Below are 21,031 nucleotides of genomic sequence, written 5' to 3' on the forward strand. Positions count from 1 at the left end.
AAAAGCTATCATTCTCGATGTACATTATTAAAAAAAAAAATTTGAATCACTTTTTTTTTTGTTCAAAAAAAAAAAAAAAATCAATGACGTTTGGTTTTAAATACAAAATTTTGACTGACCTTTCTATAATAATTAGATAACTAACATACACTTATTGAAAAACCAGTGCTTTAACCCGGAGTTTTTTGGAGTTGATGAACAGATAATTTTTTTTAATAATATAAATTTGCTTTATTAATATGTATAATAATTCCCCAACAAATCTTCAGAGTTACTATCCATTTTTCTTGGGCACACTCACACGTAGTTACTCAATACTTAGATGTTCTATCCTCAAGAATAAAAGAAGGATAGTTACAGCTTGAGAAAATAAAATACATTGTTTGTGTTGTCAATAAAATCAACAAAGAATTGTACTACAGAAATGCTTAGGATTTGCAACTCTAAATATGTAAACTCAACCTTTTCTTTGGTGAATACACTAAAAAATGACTTTACGGCAAACCATACAAACCATAGATAAATAAATTTCTATAAATAAAGTTTGTATTTAAAAAATAAAAGCCCAAAAATTAGAATATAAATATGAATTATTTTAGAATTACTAATACATGTTCAATACAATTCAGGTTAAAGTAATTTAGTCTATATAAAAAATGTAATTACGCCGAGGTTAATAGAAATTCAAGGTTATACCATAAGTAACGTATGTACGACTGATCTTTGACATCACTACACTTTTTAATAGTGACGTTATATAATATGATTGGTTGTGTGTTTTTCCAAAATCTTGCCCAGCAGTCAGTATGATACATCAAATAGAAAATTCTAGCAATAGTGACGTCATATAATATAATTGGTTGCGTGTTCTGACAAAATATATCTGTCTTGCCCAATAGTCGATACATCAAATTTAATATTCTAGCAAGCCCGATTACATGATAGTCTAACCTTGATTTCACCATGAAAAGCTTGTGTCCTTTAAAGGTCTTGTGTAAAATCTAGACAGAGGAATTAAATGTGAATAAGATATTCGATAAATGCAGATATGTCGTCTCTCAAAGTAATCTTATTTTTTATAACATTCTCTCATGCTTGGTTTTTACGCTTACCGAAATTTGATCAATATTCACCCCCACATTATTATATTAAATACAGTTTGTCTGTTGCCAACTGACATGATTTATGAGTGCTCTATATTATAAATTGGATAGATATTTAGAAAGAAGTTAAAAACGGCAATCACATATGAATATGTTTAGAAAGGATTTGTATTTCTTCATCTGTGATAAAGATCTAAGCTTATGAATAATATATTTAACAAAATTTGGAGAAATATTTTTTTGTTTTTTAACATTTGCTTAGTACCTAAAAAATATGGAAAATCCACAATGTATGTACAACTATCTTGGATATGCACAAATCAACAAAGAAAAATAGCGAGACATGTTTTTTTTAAGCAGACAAACCAGAAGCAGCTGATGGAACATAGCACCACTTCTTGACAACTGGCTTTTGAACCCTTCTTGGATTCTTCCTAGAGCGAGCACATACTTCTTTAGGTACATCTACACACTCTGTTGCAGGTTTGAGATTAGGAACCAACTTAGTGACTTGTTTGCATGACTTTTGAGGCTCCAAATTGCAGTTTTCCTCTGGTACCTATATAGTCAAAGCATGGTTTAAAAAAGCAGACAAAAGAGAATAATCATTGATAGTTACTTCTTGGATAATGGTTTCTTTTTTGTCAAAACATTCCTCCGGTCCAGGTTGGGCAACACATCCAGAGGGACCACATAATTGTCTTGGCACTTTCTTACATTCTGTTTCAGGACTATATTTCTTCACGTTTTTCTTTTGAGTCCTACAGACTTGTTTAGGCCATTTTGTGCATTTCTGCTCGGTGGTGTAGCCTTGGGTAACATCTTCGCATTTTTCCTCTTGAATGGTTTCACAGTCAACTACATCATCTTGAACATCGTGTTCATGATAGCGAGTCTCACACTCAGATTCGTAGACAGTTTTACACTCTTCAGGGCCTTCCCCCTCACAGACCAAAGGTGTGTGACAGAATCTAAGTTTTGTAACGCAGAAAAATGAAGTGAATCAATTGCTAATTCAATCACTTACTTGATGGTTTCATCAACAGCTACTTTCTTGTATTCGATGAAGCAGCTCTTTTTAAAGTTTTCTTCACACTCTTCCTCCTGTTGAGGCTCAAAATCCGTAGTGTAGGTTGTATGACATCTCTCAGAGTAGCTATGATGACATTCAATATGATCATCATACTCAGTCTCTTCAACCATGACAACCTTATCAATACAACGTTCTCCTGCTGCAGCAATCGATCCGATATCTAAAGGAAGACTATCTCCTGCACCTTGACGCCCAAATCGGGCATCTTCATCTTCTTGGTGATGCTCTTCATGGACACCCTCATGATTATGTTCATGGCTAGGAGCTAAAAATCGAAAAATTGATTTGTTTTTTCATTTACCAACAAACTAAGTTTTTTACCAGAACCCCTTTGATTGAATGGAAAAGTACTGAGAAGGGATCGTGGATCGCGAGAATCTTTGAGTCTGAGTCTTCGAGGCCCTCCAGCAGCAAGGGCAGTGCTTATCAGATAAAATATACACAGACACTAGAGATGATTAAAAAATAATAATTTTTTCATTTGAAATCCCTGAAATTATGTCAGCTGACTATAACCTTTATTAATGAAGTCATGATGACTGGAGATAAGTCTAAGCCTATGAGGTTTCCACACTGCTTAGAAACCAATATAAGGGTGATGAAGATTCCCTTCAAATATGTTCTTTATATAGTGTTAATTCATGCCAAAGTAAATAATTAGACTCGCACGCTTAAAATTTTATATTACGCTTGGAAATGTCATGAGTGACTCAAATCTTTGTGCAAGTGATGATCTAGCACAGATCACTTCATGGTATAAATACAGTAATAAGGCGTCAAACAAGTTGAATCAAAACATACTTAAGTAAATCCTTGTTACCCATAAAAACCATTCTGAATATATTCAAATCTTCTTTAGATATAACCATAGTCGTCACGTGGATTTTTTTTAGGAGGGGGGAGGTGAAATTTGCATTTTCCTCCCTCGTCATTACATTAATAATTAATCAAATTTTGCCACTGAAATAATCCAAGGGGGGGAGGTCACGTATCACCAAGGCCACGGCTCTGGATACAACATCTCGTAGTATAGGGCCGTCGGAAGATTTCAAACATTCGAGGGACACAAAGTACTTTTTCTACCTTAAGAAAAAGGAAATATAGGCTTAAATAAATTATTGGGATGAGTAGTATCCCCTCCACAGCCGTGTAATAATGGCTAAAAGTTAGTGTGATCAACTATCCTCTTTTACCTTGGGCAAACATCTTTTATCTTGGGTCCGTGTATTTTTTATAAATTCATAATTTGTTTCTATAAAATTTAGATCCAAAATATCTTTAAAAACAAATTCAAAATATGACTCCCTCCACTAAAACTAGGACTAAACGTGAATTGAAAAGTTTTCACTTTTTAGGAAATATAAGCATGGTCACAACAGTATCAAAATGTTGCCCTGTTTCTTCAGAGATTTTGTAACAGGTATAACAAAAAAAATTATACAGAGCAAGTTGTAGACAATAAATACATTGAGATTGATTCTTTTAAATATATAGTTCGACAATGAATGGTTTCTCTCGATATAGCCTACATTGGCTGATCGAATAGCATCCAATCTATGCAAAAGTCTTTACAGACAGTCCTTAGACACAAAGTAGGGGCCCAAACTTGTAGAACCATAACTTAATTACGAAGAACCTAATTTTCATGGAATCACGAAAAGGCAACTCAAAATCAATTTGTGATATCTTTAAATACCATTATTTGATTCAGATCTTTTGGATATAACGGACTGCTTGATGTTGAAGACAGTCGGATGGAGAGCCCAATGGTAAATGCAGACTTCTCCCGTCTTAATTCGGCGCGTAGAAGATGGCAAACGCTTTTTTCTTGTTGCTCCGAAATTTTACAATTAGAAAAGGGAATACAAATAAAATTTGTTTATTTTGTTTCAACTGTCGTGAGGTTGCGCAATGAAACCTTGTAATTAAAAGTAATGGATATTAAATCGTAATTAAATGCTACTGCGAGTTTTGGGTTTTGGATCATTGACTGTCTTTTTCAGTGCGTCCATACTTATCATAATCCAGAGGGTTAAGACCCAGGCTGTATGGGAGTCATATTAACTTCTTTTTTTCACATTGTCCTGAGACACTTTTGAAGTTTAAGCTGGGACACCATACTGCTGCAAGACTTTTTACCTTTTTGTTTTTATGGTTCTAGACATTGCCATCCTCTAAGCATTGAAGTTATCAACTAACATGGTCCCACATACTCTTCAGTTGGATAACCTTCACAGCTTCCTTCAAAATAAAGAAATTCCATTTTGACTTTCTGCCAGATTCAAGATTTTCAACAAGTCTTCTTCGAAATTTATCCTTTTTTTTTGACATTCTAAAGAATTTTTCCTACCCACCGTGCAATCTCTGTAAAAGTAGTTCCTGTTCGGAAAAAATGTTTCAATACGGATTTTTTTTTTTTTTTTTTTTTTTTTTTTTTTTTTGTAGTGTTCTTCGGAAACCTTAGACCTGACAAACATTCTTATAAAACAAAATATCATCTTATATGTCTCATCCGTAATTAATTTTTTATCAATTTTTAAGAAATTTTTTTTTTACAAGTCTAATATTTCCATTAGACTCGGTAATTGAGACGAATAATTTCCATTCTTCATTGATAGAAACAAAACCAACCTGAAACAAATATTAATAATAAAGAAAGAACAAAACAAGAATACAAATTTAAAGTTAGAGACAGATAGGGTCAAAATGTGTACAAAGTATATTAGTTATTTGATATCCAGACGAATCACTAAATTGTTATCATCTACTAAACCAAATATATATCATTGAAGAAAGGCGTGTCTTCTACTACAGTTATTAATTAATTATACTATTTGTGTATCTTAATGTTGATGTAAAAAAGTGTTGTATTGAATTCGTTATTTTTTTGTATACATTCTGAAGCAATTAGAGGATCGTGAATATGTGTAGAGATCCTGTGCAATGTGCACGTCTTTTTCAACATAGGAGTAAACAGAGATTTAAATATGAACTTGATTATGATAAGATTTGAATTAAATTATTTAATTTTTTGTAATCAACACATTAACTTATATTTTTATACGGTACATATAGGTTAAAAACCTAGTGACGCGTCATCCATGCGATTGTGCCTATGCAGTTACAAAATAAAATATAATATTAATAATAATGATTAAAAGAGAATTGATATCAATTCAATCTCTGGGTCTTTTATTGCTAGGAATTCATTTGAAATGAAAGGAAGATCTAACTGATTTGGTGCCTTAAATCTGTTTCTATTTGGAATAAATGTTGCAAGATACAATAAAAGTAACTACGTGGTATGTTTAGGCATTGTTTTTTGTTACATTGAAAGATTAAGGACCCCAGCCTTATCTCTAAAGGGTATAGATTTCAAACTAATAAAGCTACCCCCAGACCAATTACCAGAGAAACTCAATAAACGTTGTAATTAACAAATCTAAATCTCCCTACTTCTTTTGTAAATAGTTTGATAGCATCAGAAAAAGGCTGTAAAACCCCTAAAAAAGGACACCTTATTTAGTCCCTTCCGAGCTCGAGAATACCCAATAATCTTACGCTCAATAAAGTAACGAAGGCAACATTTACTAACACGGGAACCCTAATTACCAAGAATCTACAAAACTATAACAACAATGCATACATACTATGCTTATTCTTCCCTCAATAGTTTGACTATCACTTTACAAATTCACTCGTAAGGTTAATTAAGGATTATTTTTGATCTCCAGCTCTCAAAATACGCCCATTGTACAGATATACATACAACAATGAAACTTATTTTAACTCCTTTTTCGAATATCTTTGCAGATGAATCCAGGATGTGGGCTTGGGCTAGAGAGACTCTAGATCCCCACTCCACCAATTTATTGATTTTTTAATAAAAAAAAACAAATATTTAAAATTTCATTTATTTTTCAAATTGTTTTCCCCGAAAAATTTAAGTTTTAGTGAACAGCTATGAATTTTTGAATTTTTTTTCCGAAAAAATTTAATATTTGAAATAGAATTTCTAAATTTGTTTTTCAAAAATGTGCATTTTTGAAAAAATTTTCCAAAAAATTTAATTTTTTTGTCAGCAGTTGTAGATTTTGAAATTTTTTGTCAAAAAATTTTATATTAGAAATTTTTTACCAAAATTTTTTCGTGTGCACTGTACAGTTGTGGATTTTTGAAATTGTTTTAAAAAAAATTTAATATTTGAAATATTTTCCAATTTTTTTTTTTTAAATGCCAAAAACCAAGCCCACCCAAAATATAATCCTGCAGACGTCCCTGCTTTGTGGAATAATTAGTATGTTTTAAAATTTACAGTTTGTCAAGGCTAACAGGATATGCAACTCATCCCTCCGGAAATTCTCCACCTCATTTACGATAAATACGAGAATAAATAATTATAAAAATAGCTATTAAATATGTGTCTTCATATTACGTAATATACGTAACATAATGTGTATGAGAGGTGTATAAAAGGGTGTGAAGAAGTCAATGATATGAGCTTATGAATCATTTAGGTTTATTCAAAACAATATGGGTTGAGGTATAATTTTTTCTAGTAGGAGGAGGATCCTGGCGGTTGGAGTAAGGAGTAGGTGATTCCTACATCATGGTATTATAATATTTTTGTATTAAATACATCAATAGAATATGTTTCGTTCGTCCCATCTTTTAATCCAAAAATACACAATTATTTTGTATAAATGACTAGTATGAGGCTGCTTGTTCCACGGACGCATGGGGGAAGATAATAAAAGTGTGATATGAAATCAATAAACTAACCTACACCTGAAAAATTATTGAACAGATTGAAGTCTCATTAGTGTTCATGCAATCCAATACAAATTAACTGGTTAATGCAATTTCCCCTTCATGTTACTTCCTGAAAAATTATTAAACAGATTGAATTATCATAAGTGTTCATCCAAGACAAATTAACTGGCTAATGCAATATCCCCTTCCTTTCTAATTTTTGATAGTAGAATGAAGAATAAAAACTGTTGCTCTGCAGAAAAAAAAGGGGGGAGGAGGAGGAAAATTAAAAATTTTATTTTTTATATATAAGACTAATATGAGTCTGACAGTTCCACGGACGCATGGGGCGGGGACGCATTTGGACACAAAATGGTGGTCGTCAAATAATTTAAAAATTCAAATAAATAGCGTTATTCATAACTTAAGTTTGTCTATTTGAATCGAATGTTAAAGTACCTAATTCATTCCAGAACAATAATTAAAAAATCCCAAGAACGGTAATTTTTTTTTGGGTAGCCTCCTTGGTTTTATAAAAAAAAAGGTTATGTTCGTCAGAACTACTCCTAAACAGGTATTGTGTACGGCAGTACTTCCACAGTTACGCATGCATTGAAGACAACCCAACAAATTGCAAAATATGAGTAACTTTAAACAATGAACATTTAGCTACGTCACATGCCTCTCAGTATGTAGCTAAACCAAATTTATGATTAATTATTTTTTTTGATTTTGTATGTCTTTTTTTATCACAAATAAAAAGCTTATTATAATAACTTTTGTACATTAAACCCTGTTTAACCCCATGTCAATAAACTAAACAACTCCTAAATTCCTTAAAGTAAAGATCGCTTAGTACATGCACTAACTACATAACAACTTTAAAATTACTTTACCTCCAAATAAATTAGTATCCTGCGTAATATTTAATGCTTCAATAGAATGCTTATGGGCCATATGTACTTCAAAATAATACCGAAGTAATTCGTCAAATTAGTTATAACTTATACAATGTCACTATTTGGATTTATTTTTTTATGGTTAATACAATTTCCCTTTATTATTATTGAACAGACTGAATTCTCATTAGTGTTCATCCAAGAAGAAAAAAAACTATTGCTAGGCAACAAAAAACGGAGGAAGAGGTTGGTGGAAGTATATAGATACGTTTATTTTTGTATGTATAAGACAAGTATGAGCCTGTCCGTTCCACGGACGCATGGAGGACGATAATGAAAGTGTGATGTTTGTTTCGAAATTTATCGATTTTTGTACCCCCATCCAATATAGAAAGATGATGGTGTCTTATGTAATTCAGAAGTAGAAAGACATACTTTTGAGAAAAAAATTATTTTATTAAGAACAATAAAATATAAACATATTATTGAATGAAATATACGCTTATGTATTATTTATAGAATTTCTTTAAACACAACATTTTTTTTATATACTTCATTTTCTTTTTTTCCTCCAAAACAAAGAAATTTCAAATTATTTGGTTTTGTTACTCGTGACATTACAACGTAAAATTGACCATGAGTAGTAATAACTGGTTGTGGCAAATAGATTCCAACATTTGACTACATCTTCTCTTGTGCCTCCATGTACAACTGGAAGTATTTGTAGAAAGTCACCACCAAATAAAGTGACTATACCTCCAAATGAATTTGTATCCTGCATAATATCTTGAAGTGTTCGATCCAATGCTTCAATAGAATGCTTATGGACCATGGGTATTTCATCCCGAAGTATTAATACACATTGCCGAATTAGTTTTACAATATCACTATTTGGCTTTATTGAACATGTAGAATTGTCCTCGATATTGATTGGAATCTTGAATGTGCTGTTCTACCACCTTTCATAAGAGTTGCAGCAGCAATCCCAGGCGAAGCAACTGATAATGCAATCTTCCCTTTACTCTTCATTTTCAATAGTAGAGTGTTGTACAAAAATGTTTTGCCTGTACCTCCAAGGTCATCTACAAAGAATATTTTTTGCCATTCTATCGAAATCTTTCGCCTTCTCGAGGAGGAACAAAGTAAAGACGACCAATTTGAAACTGTGATTTTTTTTCTTTTTGACCATTTTTTCCCACTCCAAGTAAAGTGTTTTGGAAATCCATTGTTAAGAAAATGTTTCGATTCTTCATTTTCACGATTGTATTTCAGCCATTCTGTTAAAGTCGTTATTGATTTTTCACTATCCAAAACTTGGCGTAAGTTGTCGCTCTTATGATATGTAATCATTTGTTGATCCAGTAAATGCACTGCCAATGGTAACACGGAAGGAAATTCTTTGTGAAGCGACATATGATAAATTCTCTATGACGCTTCCGAAGAGGAAACATATCTGCAATCCAAGTATTTCGAAATTTCATTTCCATTTTCGCCTTGATTTCTCATACTGTTAAAGCCTATATAGATATTTTGCCATGTCCTTTGTATACATAGTTGTACAAATATGTGACATATGGTATCGTAATCCAATTTACTTGTTCCTTTTGTAACCTTGTTGCCATTTTCTCGCCTTCTGTAAACTGGATAACCATTTCTTTCTTGAACGGTATTGCTTATAAACTCTTTAGGATTTTTTTTTTTTTTTTTGCATTCTCCATCTTCCATTCATACTAATGTTATATTTAATTGACCACATGGACCATACATTAGACATGTAGACACAGTTTCATATAACTCCAGATATTTTTCTTTATCTGGAATTTCAGCACAAACTATTTTGCCATAGTCTTCAGTCGTTTTTGTTTTGTCACTTTCGTTCAATATCAACTAAATATGTGCATTTGGTAAGCCACACTTTTGAAATTCCACTACACGAATATGATCTACCGCCTGTCCTAATACATGTCGAATTTTAAGATAATCCATTAAGACATCCAATTTTAATTTGAATACTCTGGATCCTAATTCTGGCTTATCAGAAGCTGTTTGACCTAACAACAAGCTCTCAGAAATTAAATCTGCCTTACCATATTCCCATACAATTGATATTGCATTTTGATATAACTTATGCATATGTCTACCGCTACCAATGAAAAAAGCTGTTAATAAAATCAATCGCCCCACTCGACATGTTTCTACATCATCAGCGTTGATAGAAACAACAAATTGATCAATATTTCCCTGACTGGCTTCATTCAAAGGATTTGTTCGACGTTGTCTATTTGTAGGTGTTATTCTTCTTCTTGCCTTGACATTTTCAACCTATGTTGCATCCATATTTTCGACCCCTCGCTTTGCTCTTTTATTTTCAATTTTTGTTTCATCCATATTTTCAACTCGGAGTCTGCTTCTATTATTTTCAATTTGATCCATATCCATACTTTCTATCAGATTTGATCTTTTTTGACTTACAACACGATCCAAAATCGTATTTTCCGCCCGATTTGAACGTCTATGTATAGATTAATCCGTTGGTCACTCATATTTTCCACTCTATCTATTTCTCTATTTGCAATACGATTCATCATTGGCCTCGGTCTTCTTTTTGATAGTGCAGAAAGTTTTTCAAAATATGCTTGTTTCTTCGCTGGAGTCATTTTGCTAAACCTACGCCCTATTTATCATTTTTATTCTTAGGACGTCTTTCCTTTTCTTCGTTTGTTTCTCCAGGTAGAGTTGTATATTTTAGTTTTATTGCAGATGGTGTAAAGTTAATATTTTTATCTGTCAAATAATTTAAAAAATCAATATTTATAACTTATGTTTGTTTATTTAAATTTAATGTAAAATTATCTAATTTATTCCAGAACAATAATTTAAAAAACAAAAACTCGAATACATTTATCATTAAAACCCAGAAAATAATTTATACCGAACTTAAAATTTTGGTGTAGTTTTCATGAAAAAAAAGAGTTAAAGTTCGTCAAATTGACTCCTGAACGGGGATTATGTACGCAAATACTCCCACAGTTACGCCTGCATTGAAGACAATCCAACCAATTGCAAAAATACCAATTGCTAAAGTTCGGTAAATCAAATAATCAGTAACAGTAGACAATCAACAGATTTCTACGTAACAATCCTCTCAGAATGTAGCTAAACCAAATTTAAAATAAATATATTTTTTTATTTTTTCGTTCAGGTTTTTTTTTAAATAAAAAATAAAAACTTTATTATAATAACCTTTGTTCAACCCCATTTCAATAAATTAACCTACTCTTAACTTGTCTAAAGTGAAGATCGCTTAATACATGCACCAACTACAAAACAACTTTAAAATTACTTTACCTCCAAATAAATTAGTATCTTGGGTAATATCCAATACTTCAATAGAATGCTTATGGGCCATAGGTACTTCAAAATATTAATAAAGTAATACGTCAAATTAGTTATAACTTATACAATGTACAATACTTATACACTATTTGGCTTTATTGAACAGATTAAATTCTCATAAGTGTTCATTTGAATTGCAGTAATTCAAGACTGGTTAATTCAATCTCCCTTTATTATTATTGAACAAATTCAATTTTCTTAAGTGTTCATCCAAGAAGTAAAAAAAAACCTTTTGCTAGGTAGTAAAAAAATGGAGGAAGAGGTAGGTGAAAGCATATAAATAAGTTTATTTTTGTATATATAAGATTTTGATGATATCATTTTGCAAATAACAGGTGCGTCCGCATGGGGTGGGCTGGAGAGGTTGTACCCTCCGCCAAATTAAATATTTTTTCTTTACACTAAAAAAATTTAATCATTGAAATTTAATTTAATTTTTCAAAAAAAAATTAATAATTGAAATTCAATTTAATTTTTCAAAAAAATGTATTCATTGAAATTCAATTTAATTTTCCAAAAAAAATTATTTTCTTGTGAATAGCTATGGATTTTTGAATTTTTTTATAAATGGCTGTTGATTTTCGAAATTTTTTCGAAAAAATTAGTTTTTTTATAATTGCTATGAATTTGATAAATGAAATGTGTTCCAAAAGAATGAATTTTTTTTTAACATCTGTGGATTTTTTAAATTTTTCTGCAAGAAATTTAATATTTGGTGAATATTTGAGATTTTATAATTTTTTGATAAAAATTTAATTTTTGAAATTATTTTGCTAATATATATATATATATATGTGCCCCTGAACTGATTTTTAACTAGGACTGGTTATTGAGCGAGGGTGAGTAAAAAGACATATGGTACTATTGATTAAAAGTTACAGCTTTGGAGGATAGATCCATGCTAATCCTGAATTTGAAAAAGAACTTGTTTAATTAATTTTTGAATATTTAAATACATCAATAATAACTTACCCTAGTCTTTACACGAAGAAACTGATGTTAGACAAACTATTTGCACGCCATTTGAAGCTCATTTGAAGCTTTGAGACCATTCATGCTGTTGTTCTTGAGCATATTACATTAATTAGGAATAAATATAATTATTTTTTTTAAAGTTATTTGATAAATACTTACTCTTACGAATCTAATATTTCAATATTCCATTTTATAATTAATTTGTTCTTGACACTTTTTACTGAAAACAGGATCGTATTTTTGTACGAATGGTTCTCAATATGCTCTGAAAATCCTTTCTATGTCACAATTTACGATAGTTGTGTTTCTGTAAATAGTCTTCTCAGAATTTGCTAGGTCTCGTAAATCGTTGTTCGCTGGATTTTCAATTAAAAATGTATTTCATTTTGTTTTGAATGGCTCTAGCTTGATATTGACGCGTAAATGTTCGACAATTGTCAAGTTAACAAGTAATGGGAGTCTTCCTTCTAACGCAGTAATGACCTCGGTAATTGGGTTGAGATTAATTTTAATTATTGACAATTCTTCATAAATAAACTCATCATTTATAATCTCCTTACCTTTAACGGCCGTTGGTGTTTTTTCATTCAGGTTATTTAAATATTTCCTGATAACTTCGAAGTTATTGAAATTGTAATCTCCAGCTTTCAACCAAGTTTCCTAGTGTGTGATGATAGGTAAGGGAATTTGGTAAGAAGCAGTAAATTCCGTTTTATAGCCCAGCATTCAAAAATATTTTTTTTTATTTCAGAAATGAGCTATTTGTTTTTGGGAATTCTTTACGAGCAAGTTCAGCCACGTTATGGAGTCCATGAGCTACAAAAATGATATGTTACAATTGGAGGTAACTTCTTTTCAGGTCTTATCCCGTTTTTTTTACAGTAAGACCGTGATAAAAACTTTTAACTTATTTTCTTTAAAGTTCAAACCAAGAATTAGTTGAATACTCTGAACGACAAAATTTGCAACATGAACGGCATTAACAACTTGTATATCTATCATGTTAATTAGATAAAGACGACCCAAGAAACGGCCATCCAAAGGACCCATCAATATAGCTGTCATTGATCGTTCCCAGTTGTCTTTAGTCCCATCAACAGCTATGGAAATATCCTTATCTCCAATTTTCCCTTTAATTTTGGAGATTACATACTTCCTGACAACCTCCATTAATCTATGTGTCTTTTAATAGGGACGGTTCTATTGGCATATTTTTTCATAAACTTTGAGAAAATGTGCTTTTCCACCGTGGAAAAAAGGTAAATTACAGGAAACTAGCATCTTTAAGAGGTCGGTGTTAAAGTTGTCAGAATCATTGAGTCAAATGTTGTTTGTATGCATTCATATTCTTGATACGGGACGAGTACATTAAGTGTCATTTGACTATGGTATGCGGGGGGATGTAAGAGTACTTACATCGGCATATTCAAGAAAATATTTTGTTGTCGTCCGGTAGGTAGCTCTAAATTTCATGGCCTCCATTAATTTCGATCCAGGCGTAGGGAGATTTTTTTTTCGGCATTTCACTAATTTTATAGTACAAACTCGAAGGTACTCAGCGAACAATGGATTATTTGAGGAGAGGTTAGCACAACAATAATTAATTGTTAAAGAATGAATCAAAAAAGATAGGGAAATTCTACAACAGCTTTCCTTTTCTAATCTCAAAACAGTAATGGAATTGACCAAATAGCCCAGCTTTACTTATAACTAAGCTCTAACATCATTTTTCTATGTTAATGTCGTATAGCTAAATAAAAAATAAATTGTATACCACAATCGCGATGTGTGTACCATTGTACCTCTAGAAGCAAGCAATTATAATATACTATTCAAAGAATTTCAAAGGAATGTGATTGAGATTGACTCAATTCATCATAGATTTATAATGGTCATCTAATAAGTACTTACATGCGTGCATAGATGATAAAATATGTAAATATTTAAACACATTTAAGCCGAATCAAGTTTAAAAAAAACGCATTTTAATAATTACTATTTAATTCAAATATATGAATAATTCAATCATAATCGTCAAGCCCACCTTGCTTGCCAAAAATAAATAATATATAGTTTGACAGGGGCGTCCGGAGAGGAGGGGAGCTTGAGGAATTAAGGAATTTTGCTTTTTACAAGAAAATTTAATATTTGATTTTTTTTCCACAAAATTAATATATGAATTTTTTTTTCAAACATTTAATGTTTGTGAATAGCTGTAGATTTTGGAATTTTATTTTCAAAAAATTTAATTTTTTTAAATAGCTGGGGGTTTGTGAAATTTTATTTCTGTGAATAACTGTAAATTTTGGATTTTTTTCCGAAAAAATTTAACATATTGAATTAGATTTTGGAATTTATTATATGAAATTTGATTTTGGAAATTTTTTTCGAAAAAATTGTTGGAAATTTTTTTTGCAAGATATTTAATTTTCAACTTTTTTTTTCCAAGAAATTTATTTTTCAATTTTTTTACAAAAAAATTTTATTTTTTGATTTTTTTTTCACAAACAAATCGAAAAACCAAGACCCCACCCAAAAAAAAGTATATATATATAAATAATTCTGCAGGCGTCCCTGTTAAAAGATATAAATATGGAAAACATAGAAAATGTGTCATAAATATGTACTAGTGGTTCGAGGGTTGTCTTTTTTTAGAGGCTGGGGGTCTTGCATCTTTTGAATTGTGCAACCCGCCCGACACACAACATTTTATCTAATTTAATTATTAGAGGTAACTGGGGAAATATGATATGCTTTTTCAAAATCAACGACTTATGTCATGCGGCTAGAACTTTCAGAGTGGATGTGCATTAAAAATTCTTAGCACTTATCTCTCAATCGCAAACTTATTCAAAGTTATATGCCTTTATGAAACCCCGCATTAGGCCCATATTACCACATGCTCAGTGTTTAACAAGTGTTTTTTAGGCTTTATATACCTAGGCCACACCTCCTACTATGCAATGTTTGACAAATCTATGCCAAAATTCAAAGCTGTGCTAGCTCTAGATGTACCTCCTACAAATCGAGAATTTGGAAGCCTCATGAACATATCAGAAACATCCAAAAACCATGGCCAATAGTCATATTACCACACCGAGCCATTTCATATATTTATCATGTTGCAAAATATTCTTTAATCCTAGAAACTAATGCTTAACATTGAATTCTATATTTTCTTTGTTTGCACAACCAATTTAATCCACTGCAGTTATAAAAATTAAAAAATATGTTTAAAAAGGTTAAAAATAATGAATAGTTACTTCCATAGAAAATTTGACAAAAACAAATATTATTTAACTATTTATTTCCCTAAATACTATATCAATTACATAATAACTAAACATATTTAATTGAAATTTTGATGTTTCTTTGCAGAATAGTCCATAAACCTTTGAACTCAGAATTTAACATGTTTCATGATCAAATTACTTCTTAAATACTTTTTTTTTGTGTGATGTAACATTTTAAAATATAACTTTGTATTCATTAAATTATAATTATCTCTTGTTAAGCCTCGAACCATTCCACACAATTATAGAATAATAATTCCATATCTGGCAAGAATTAGTGTACTATCAACTGATTTTAAACCTATTTTTTTAATTTTCTTTTTTTGTTGAAAGGTTGCAAGGTATAATAAACGTAAAACGTGGAGTGTTAAAAAAATGTATAGCAACTTTTTGATAACTTTTAGTCAAGAATATGGCAACAAAATCCTAAGTCCTAACTCTGTTTATCACTTATGAATACTTAATACCAGCTCAATTTATTTGTGGAATAGATCATTTTGCCACCCGTTTATAATTTGTATAAATTAAGGTAGAATCAAAATTATGGACTATACTTAGGAATATTTAAGTACTTTTAATCTATAAATAAATCATCCTAAGTTATTGTACACCTTTGTATAATTTAAATACTTCATGAGTCGTGAGTTAATTCATGGCATACCCATTACATTCATTTTCATATGATTATCATTGAGAACTATAATAGATATTATATATATATGGCTTATTTATCAAATATGAAATATATGAGCTTTAGCAAAATATTTGAATAGCTCTCAGAATAGACGGATACTCTCATATATCTTATTTGACTTGATATAACATCGACATTTTTATGAAAAAATTGTGAGAACCGGTATCATGGACCGTCAGTCTTAAGGAACGATCTCAAGACTGGACTGGACTAAATAAATTGGAATCAAGCAGGGAACACATTAACGAATTTTTGCTTGTTACTAATCATTTTCTTTAATCAATTGTGTAAATTATGCAATAAAAAAAAAAAAAATTATTATTTGAATTTTTTTCTCGAAAAAATTTAACTTTTTGTGAGTGACTATGTATTTTTGAAATTTATGATATTAAATTCTTACAAATTTTTTTCCAAAAAAATGAACTTTCTGTAAATAGCTATGGATTTTTGAAACTGTTGGATTTTATTTGAAAAAACAAAAAGCCCCCCTCCCTCAAAAAAAAAAAATGAAAATCAAGGTTAATAGAAATACAAGGTTATACCATAACTCGTGTACGACTGATATTTGAATTCCACCATACTATTAATATTGACGTCATAGTAAATGAGTGGTTGCTTGTTTTGTCAAAATCTGTTTTTCCTGCCCGGCAGCCGGTACGATACATTAAATTGAAAATTCTAAGAATAGTGACGTCATAGACTATGAGTGGTTGTGTATTTGTCAAAATCTGCCTATCTTGTCCAGCAATTCTAAGAAGCCCGATTACATTATGGTCTAACCTTGATGTATATATAAATAATCATGCGGACGCCCCTAAAAATGTATTTAGAGAACAATAAAAATAAGTGTTCAAAAATGAATGAAAAATATAAATGGATCTCATTATTTTTCTCAACTTTTAAGCTTTTTATTTATTTTGCGATGGGAATGAAAAGCCAGGTTAGGTTGTCTCTATATAAATTAGCAAGGTACAAATAAGAAAGGAAGTATGTATTATAATGCTTCTTTAATTTATTAGCTACATATTATGAATGTACATATGTGTATTAGAAAGTTAGAGTGGAGCCGCTTCAATTGCCTTAAGCCATAATACTTTGATTTGAATTATTAGTTATGTAAATGAATGTAAATATATAATGCCTGTAAAGTTTTTTTCTTCTATGAGATTCGTTAGTGACGACGAAAGAGAATTGTCATGGGTCAATATACTATGATTTCCCTCTTCTCTAGAAATATTTTATTTTTACAGAGTTTTACTATACTTAATGTAGATCAAATTCAAAACAAAACTACGTTTTTACGCTCAGGCTGTCTCTAGCTCTACTTTATGATCTAAGTTCAGTATTTGAGCATTCATTTCTAATAATTTATTTGCTTGTTTAATTCCTGAGCACATGGCACCATGAACAGTGCCTGTATGAATATCATCTGTTGCCTCTCCTGCTAGCATAACAGCGGGTAATCCTTGGGGATAGTAAACAGGTTCCAATAAGTCAGCATGTTTTATATTCTTACGATCGCAATCATTTGTAGCGTGCGAATATGCTCCTGGAAAAAGAAAGTGGATATGTTTCTTACTTTCAAATCCCTTTTCTGCACAAATTACCTCTCGTAAACTTATTTGTGAACCATCGTGTCACAATAACTTCCTTTAGCTGTATGGGAACTTTGAGTTTCATTTGCGACGTTCTGAAAAAATTCATAAGAATAATTATGAAGAATGAGGAGGATAAAGAATAGATTTAGGGCTTACAATTTTTTGAGTAAATTTACGCAAGCATCTCCGATTTCACTGTCTGAAATGGACTCTAATACTCGGGATTCCTCACCCGAAATCCATCCCATAAGCATATTAGGATGATTAAGTATTGTATCAAAGCCATATATGTAGTGATACAGAGGATCTTTTTCATCATCATCATCGTAGCCATTCATTGTCTCAGAGTCTCTAAGTATCATGAACCCCTTTGTTTCCTCATCCCAAAATCTATGTACAAAATCCAACTTGATTCGACAAATATTCCCAAATCTAATACGACGAATTGCTCGAAACACTGATGGTGGCCAACGAATGGTTTCATGATCAAATAAGTCTGGATTGGATTTAAGTACTCCCAAAGAAACTGTGATAATGCAAGTATCACAAACGTACAAGCTGCCGTCCAATGTGTGTATGCTTGTCTTTTTAATAGCATCATTCTTAGTAACTAAGTGCATAAAGACGGGTTGTTTTAAGTGATCAATCTCTGCTGAATCAAACTAAGGTACCTTTATTAACTTCAGTTTGTAACTTAATCTCTACTTTTCCATTGAGTTCCTCAATTAAAGCTTGAATCACAGAGTCATATCCAGATCCAAAGGATGCATTTCCACCCTCATAAACTAAGAAAATGTAATGAATTTAATCCTTCTCATGAATTCTTACCTTTGTAATTAGCACGTGTAATAATGGAGGCTCTTTTTAAATCATATCCGGAGGCATCGCACTTTTCCCATAGGATTTTCCAATCGTAGACCTTCTTCCTCCAAGCTATTTCTTCTTCACTTTCAATACCAATAAATTGTTGTAACCATTCATTGAATCGATATTGCCAATAGTAACCTATGTAATATTCGTTATTTTAGTTAATTTAAATTTTGTGGGGTTTTTTTTCAATGATTTTACCCAGAGAAAAAGTTATCCCTTTAGATAAATTTCCTTCCTCATCAATTAAATCATTTATGTCATTATGTAAAGATTCCAAGAATTCCAAAGTTTCCTCACAGAGCTTTTTAGGAGGCATTTTTCCACTATGAGTCACAAAAATACCATTCCCATCAGAATTTGTAATCTCAGAAATGTGTATCTAAAGAGTAATTTGTTTATCCTCCTCATTTCATAATTTCTAAATTCTTACCCCTTTTTCTTGGACAAATTTCCAAAGGGGATTGTCTCCTCGACCATGAATCCATTGAGCTCCCAATTCTAATGGAATGCTATTTTTATTTATTGTCTTGATACGTCCTCCGACATAGTCCTGAGCCTCCAATATCACAATTTCACCGGGAGAGAAATTTCCAGATTTTATGAGTGTTCGTGCAGCAAAGAGGCCAGCTGCCCCTGCTCCAATGATTACAACACTATGATGGTTTTCCTTAATTGTCATCTTCAAATAGGGGAAAAAAGTTTAGAGTATCAATAGAAAATCTCTCAATAATTGGTTAAGTAAACATATAGTTCTGATATTTATATGCATCACATATATATATTAAATATCTTGATTTTGGGCATGTTCTTATTTCTCAAATGAGAGTTCACCAAAAACACTCTCACTTGACAACACACGTAAAAAGAAAAAAGCTAGACAATTACACATTTCCCTAGATAGTAGAAACATTCAAATTGTTCCTGTAAAATTATGGATATATAATGTTGAGTCATTCTATACCCAATCCTCAACTCTGAGATTGGATTATTAATAAATGGGGGTTTGAAGCAAGCTACGATACTGTACTTAATCCCATACCCCATTTTTTTGTAATACATTTATTAAGCCCTTGATTCAATCTGGGCTTGAGCCTGTTTATAACTTTTCCGTTCATTTCTACAAGAAATCCCTTCAGGCGGGCACTCGTTTGTTCATACATTCAGTTGTTTTTTTAAATTTAACGCCGAGCACGTTATCATTTTTTTGCTCAAATTTAGTTGGTGGCAAAAAACTTTTTCCCCATGAGCTGCCCTTTTAGAAATACAAAAAAGATTTGAAAAGCGCATTTTTTATTTCCTTTGCATACTTCATGGAGGTTGTGTAGTTAGTTATAGCATAATTCTTAATACCTTTTCTACTCAAAGTGAAATAAAATGTATTCTCATAGACAACAAAAATGATCACGTGATTGTCGTTTCGCCACTTTGTTTTATCTTTGGTCTTGGGGGAAAAATATATATTACAATTAAAAAGAAATGAAAAAATGAACCGTCAAATGAATGGCATTGTTCAATTTTGTCCATTTTGGCGCTCATTTTCCACTCTATATCTAAGTGTGATTCAGTCCCATGGATCAACATGTGGAAACAGAATAAATATTTTGGTGCAACATAGTCATGATAATGGCAAAATAAGTCACATCTTTAATAAAGATGATATTTATACATTATGTACATGAAATATGACTAACAATTAACGTCTCCCCTTAATAAAAGGTCAAATGTTCATTCGAAAAATAAAAAAATAAATAGATTTTGAGTAAATTGTATCCATTTTTGCATCCATCCTACTCAACTCATTGAGTTGCATAACGCGTTAGTGAGTCAAGAAATTTTCAATTAGAATAGAGTTTCAAGGCAGAAAAAACTAGTATTATGTTGGTCTATCCAGACTTAGGACCGGTCCTTGGAACTTTTTTTTATAAAATGTCGATGATTTATTAAGCCAAATAAGATATACGTATTAAGAGCATTGCACATATATTACAAAAAATATTGATGTCTTCATTATTATACAATATAAAACGAACATATTATATTTTAATTACTCATATAATTACTTCCAATAACAAAGTATTATGATTTCACCCCAGTTTGTAAGTTACAGATCGATTTTGATCTAACATGGTACAAAGATTATATTTGTTCACAGTGAAAGGCTATTAAATTTTGAGAGATCCAGGTAGATTGAATGTTAAAAATACATAATTGACAATAATTTTTTTTTTTGGAACATATTGAGGTACAGAGATCAAATTAGTGTCATGATGTAGGTTAAAACCGATGCTTCGCATAGGAAAAAAGATAAGGTCAAAGTCCCACAAAAAGTGAAAAACGCATAATCGACCATAAATTTTG

At 31.1% G+C, this 21,031-nt stretch overlaps 2 protein-coding genes across 2 annotated transcripts; both read right to left on the reverse strand.

The window, feature by feature from the left end:
* Positions 1-1,253: 1,253 nt before the first annotated feature.
* Positions 1,254-2,834, reverse strand: LOC121128244 (uncharacterized). Its single transcript, XM_040723826.2, has 5 exons — positions 2,713-2,834; positions 2,518-2,644; positions 2,131-2,461; positions 1,723-2,074; positions 1,254-1,662 (listed from the first exon to the last, which is right to left on the reverse strand). The coding sequence occupies exons 1-5, from the start codon at positions 2,728-2,730 to the stop codon at positions 1,456-1,458; spliced, it is 1,035 nt and encodes a 344-aa protein (XP_040579760.1). The 5' UTR covers positions 2,731-2,834; the 3' UTR covers positions 1,254-1,455.
* A 14,347-nt stretch (positions 2,835-17,181) lies between these two features.
* Positions 17,182-19,552, reverse strand: LOC121128019 (spermine oxidase). Its single transcript, XM_040723597.2, has 7 exons — positions 19,104-19,552; positions 18,872-19,052; positions 18,632-18,808; positions 18,475-18,588; positions 17,960-18,413; positions 17,813-17,895; positions 17,182-17,754 (listed from the first exon to the last, which is right to left on the reverse strand). Exons 1-7 carry the CDS (start codon positions 19,350-19,352, stop codon positions 17,510-17,512), a joined length of 1,503 nt encoding a protein of 500 aa, XP_040579531.1. The 5' UTR covers positions 19,353-19,552; the 3' UTR covers positions 17,182-17,509.
* Between the last annotated feature and the right edge of the window lie 1,479 nt (positions 19,553-21,031).

The sequence above is a fragment of the Lepeophtheirus salmonis genome, chromosome 13 (genome assembly GCF_016086655.4).
Source record: "Lepeophtheirus salmonis chromosome 13, UVic_Lsal_1.4, whole genome shotgun sequence".
Classification (NCBI taxonomy): domain Eukaryota; kingdom Metazoa; phylum Arthropoda; class Copepoda; order Siphonostomatoida; family Caligidae; genus Lepeophtheirus; species Lepeophtheirus salmonis.

Coding starts and splice junctions, on each gene's coding strand:
- LOC121128244 (XM_040723826.2), bottom strand. Junction 2,462..2,517: donor ATTCAATCAAAGGGGTTCTG/GTAAAAAACTTA, acceptor TTCGATTTTTAG/CTCCTAGCCATGAACATAAT. Junction 1,663..1,722: donor AAGAAACCATTATCCAAGAA/GTAACTATCAAT, acceptor TTGACTATATAG/GTACCAGAGGAAAACTGCAA.
- LOC121128019 (XM_040723597.2), bottom strand. CDS start 19,352: ATGACAATTAAGGAAAACCATCATAGTGTTGTAATCATTGGAGCAGGG. Junction 18,809..18,871: donor AGGGATAACTTTTTCTCTGG/GTAAAATCATTG, acceptor AATATTACATAG/GTTACTATTGGCAATATCGA. Junction 17,755..17,812: donor CACAAATAAGTTTACGAGAG/GTAATTTGTGCA, acceptor TTCTTTTTCCAG/GAGCATATTCGCACGCTACA.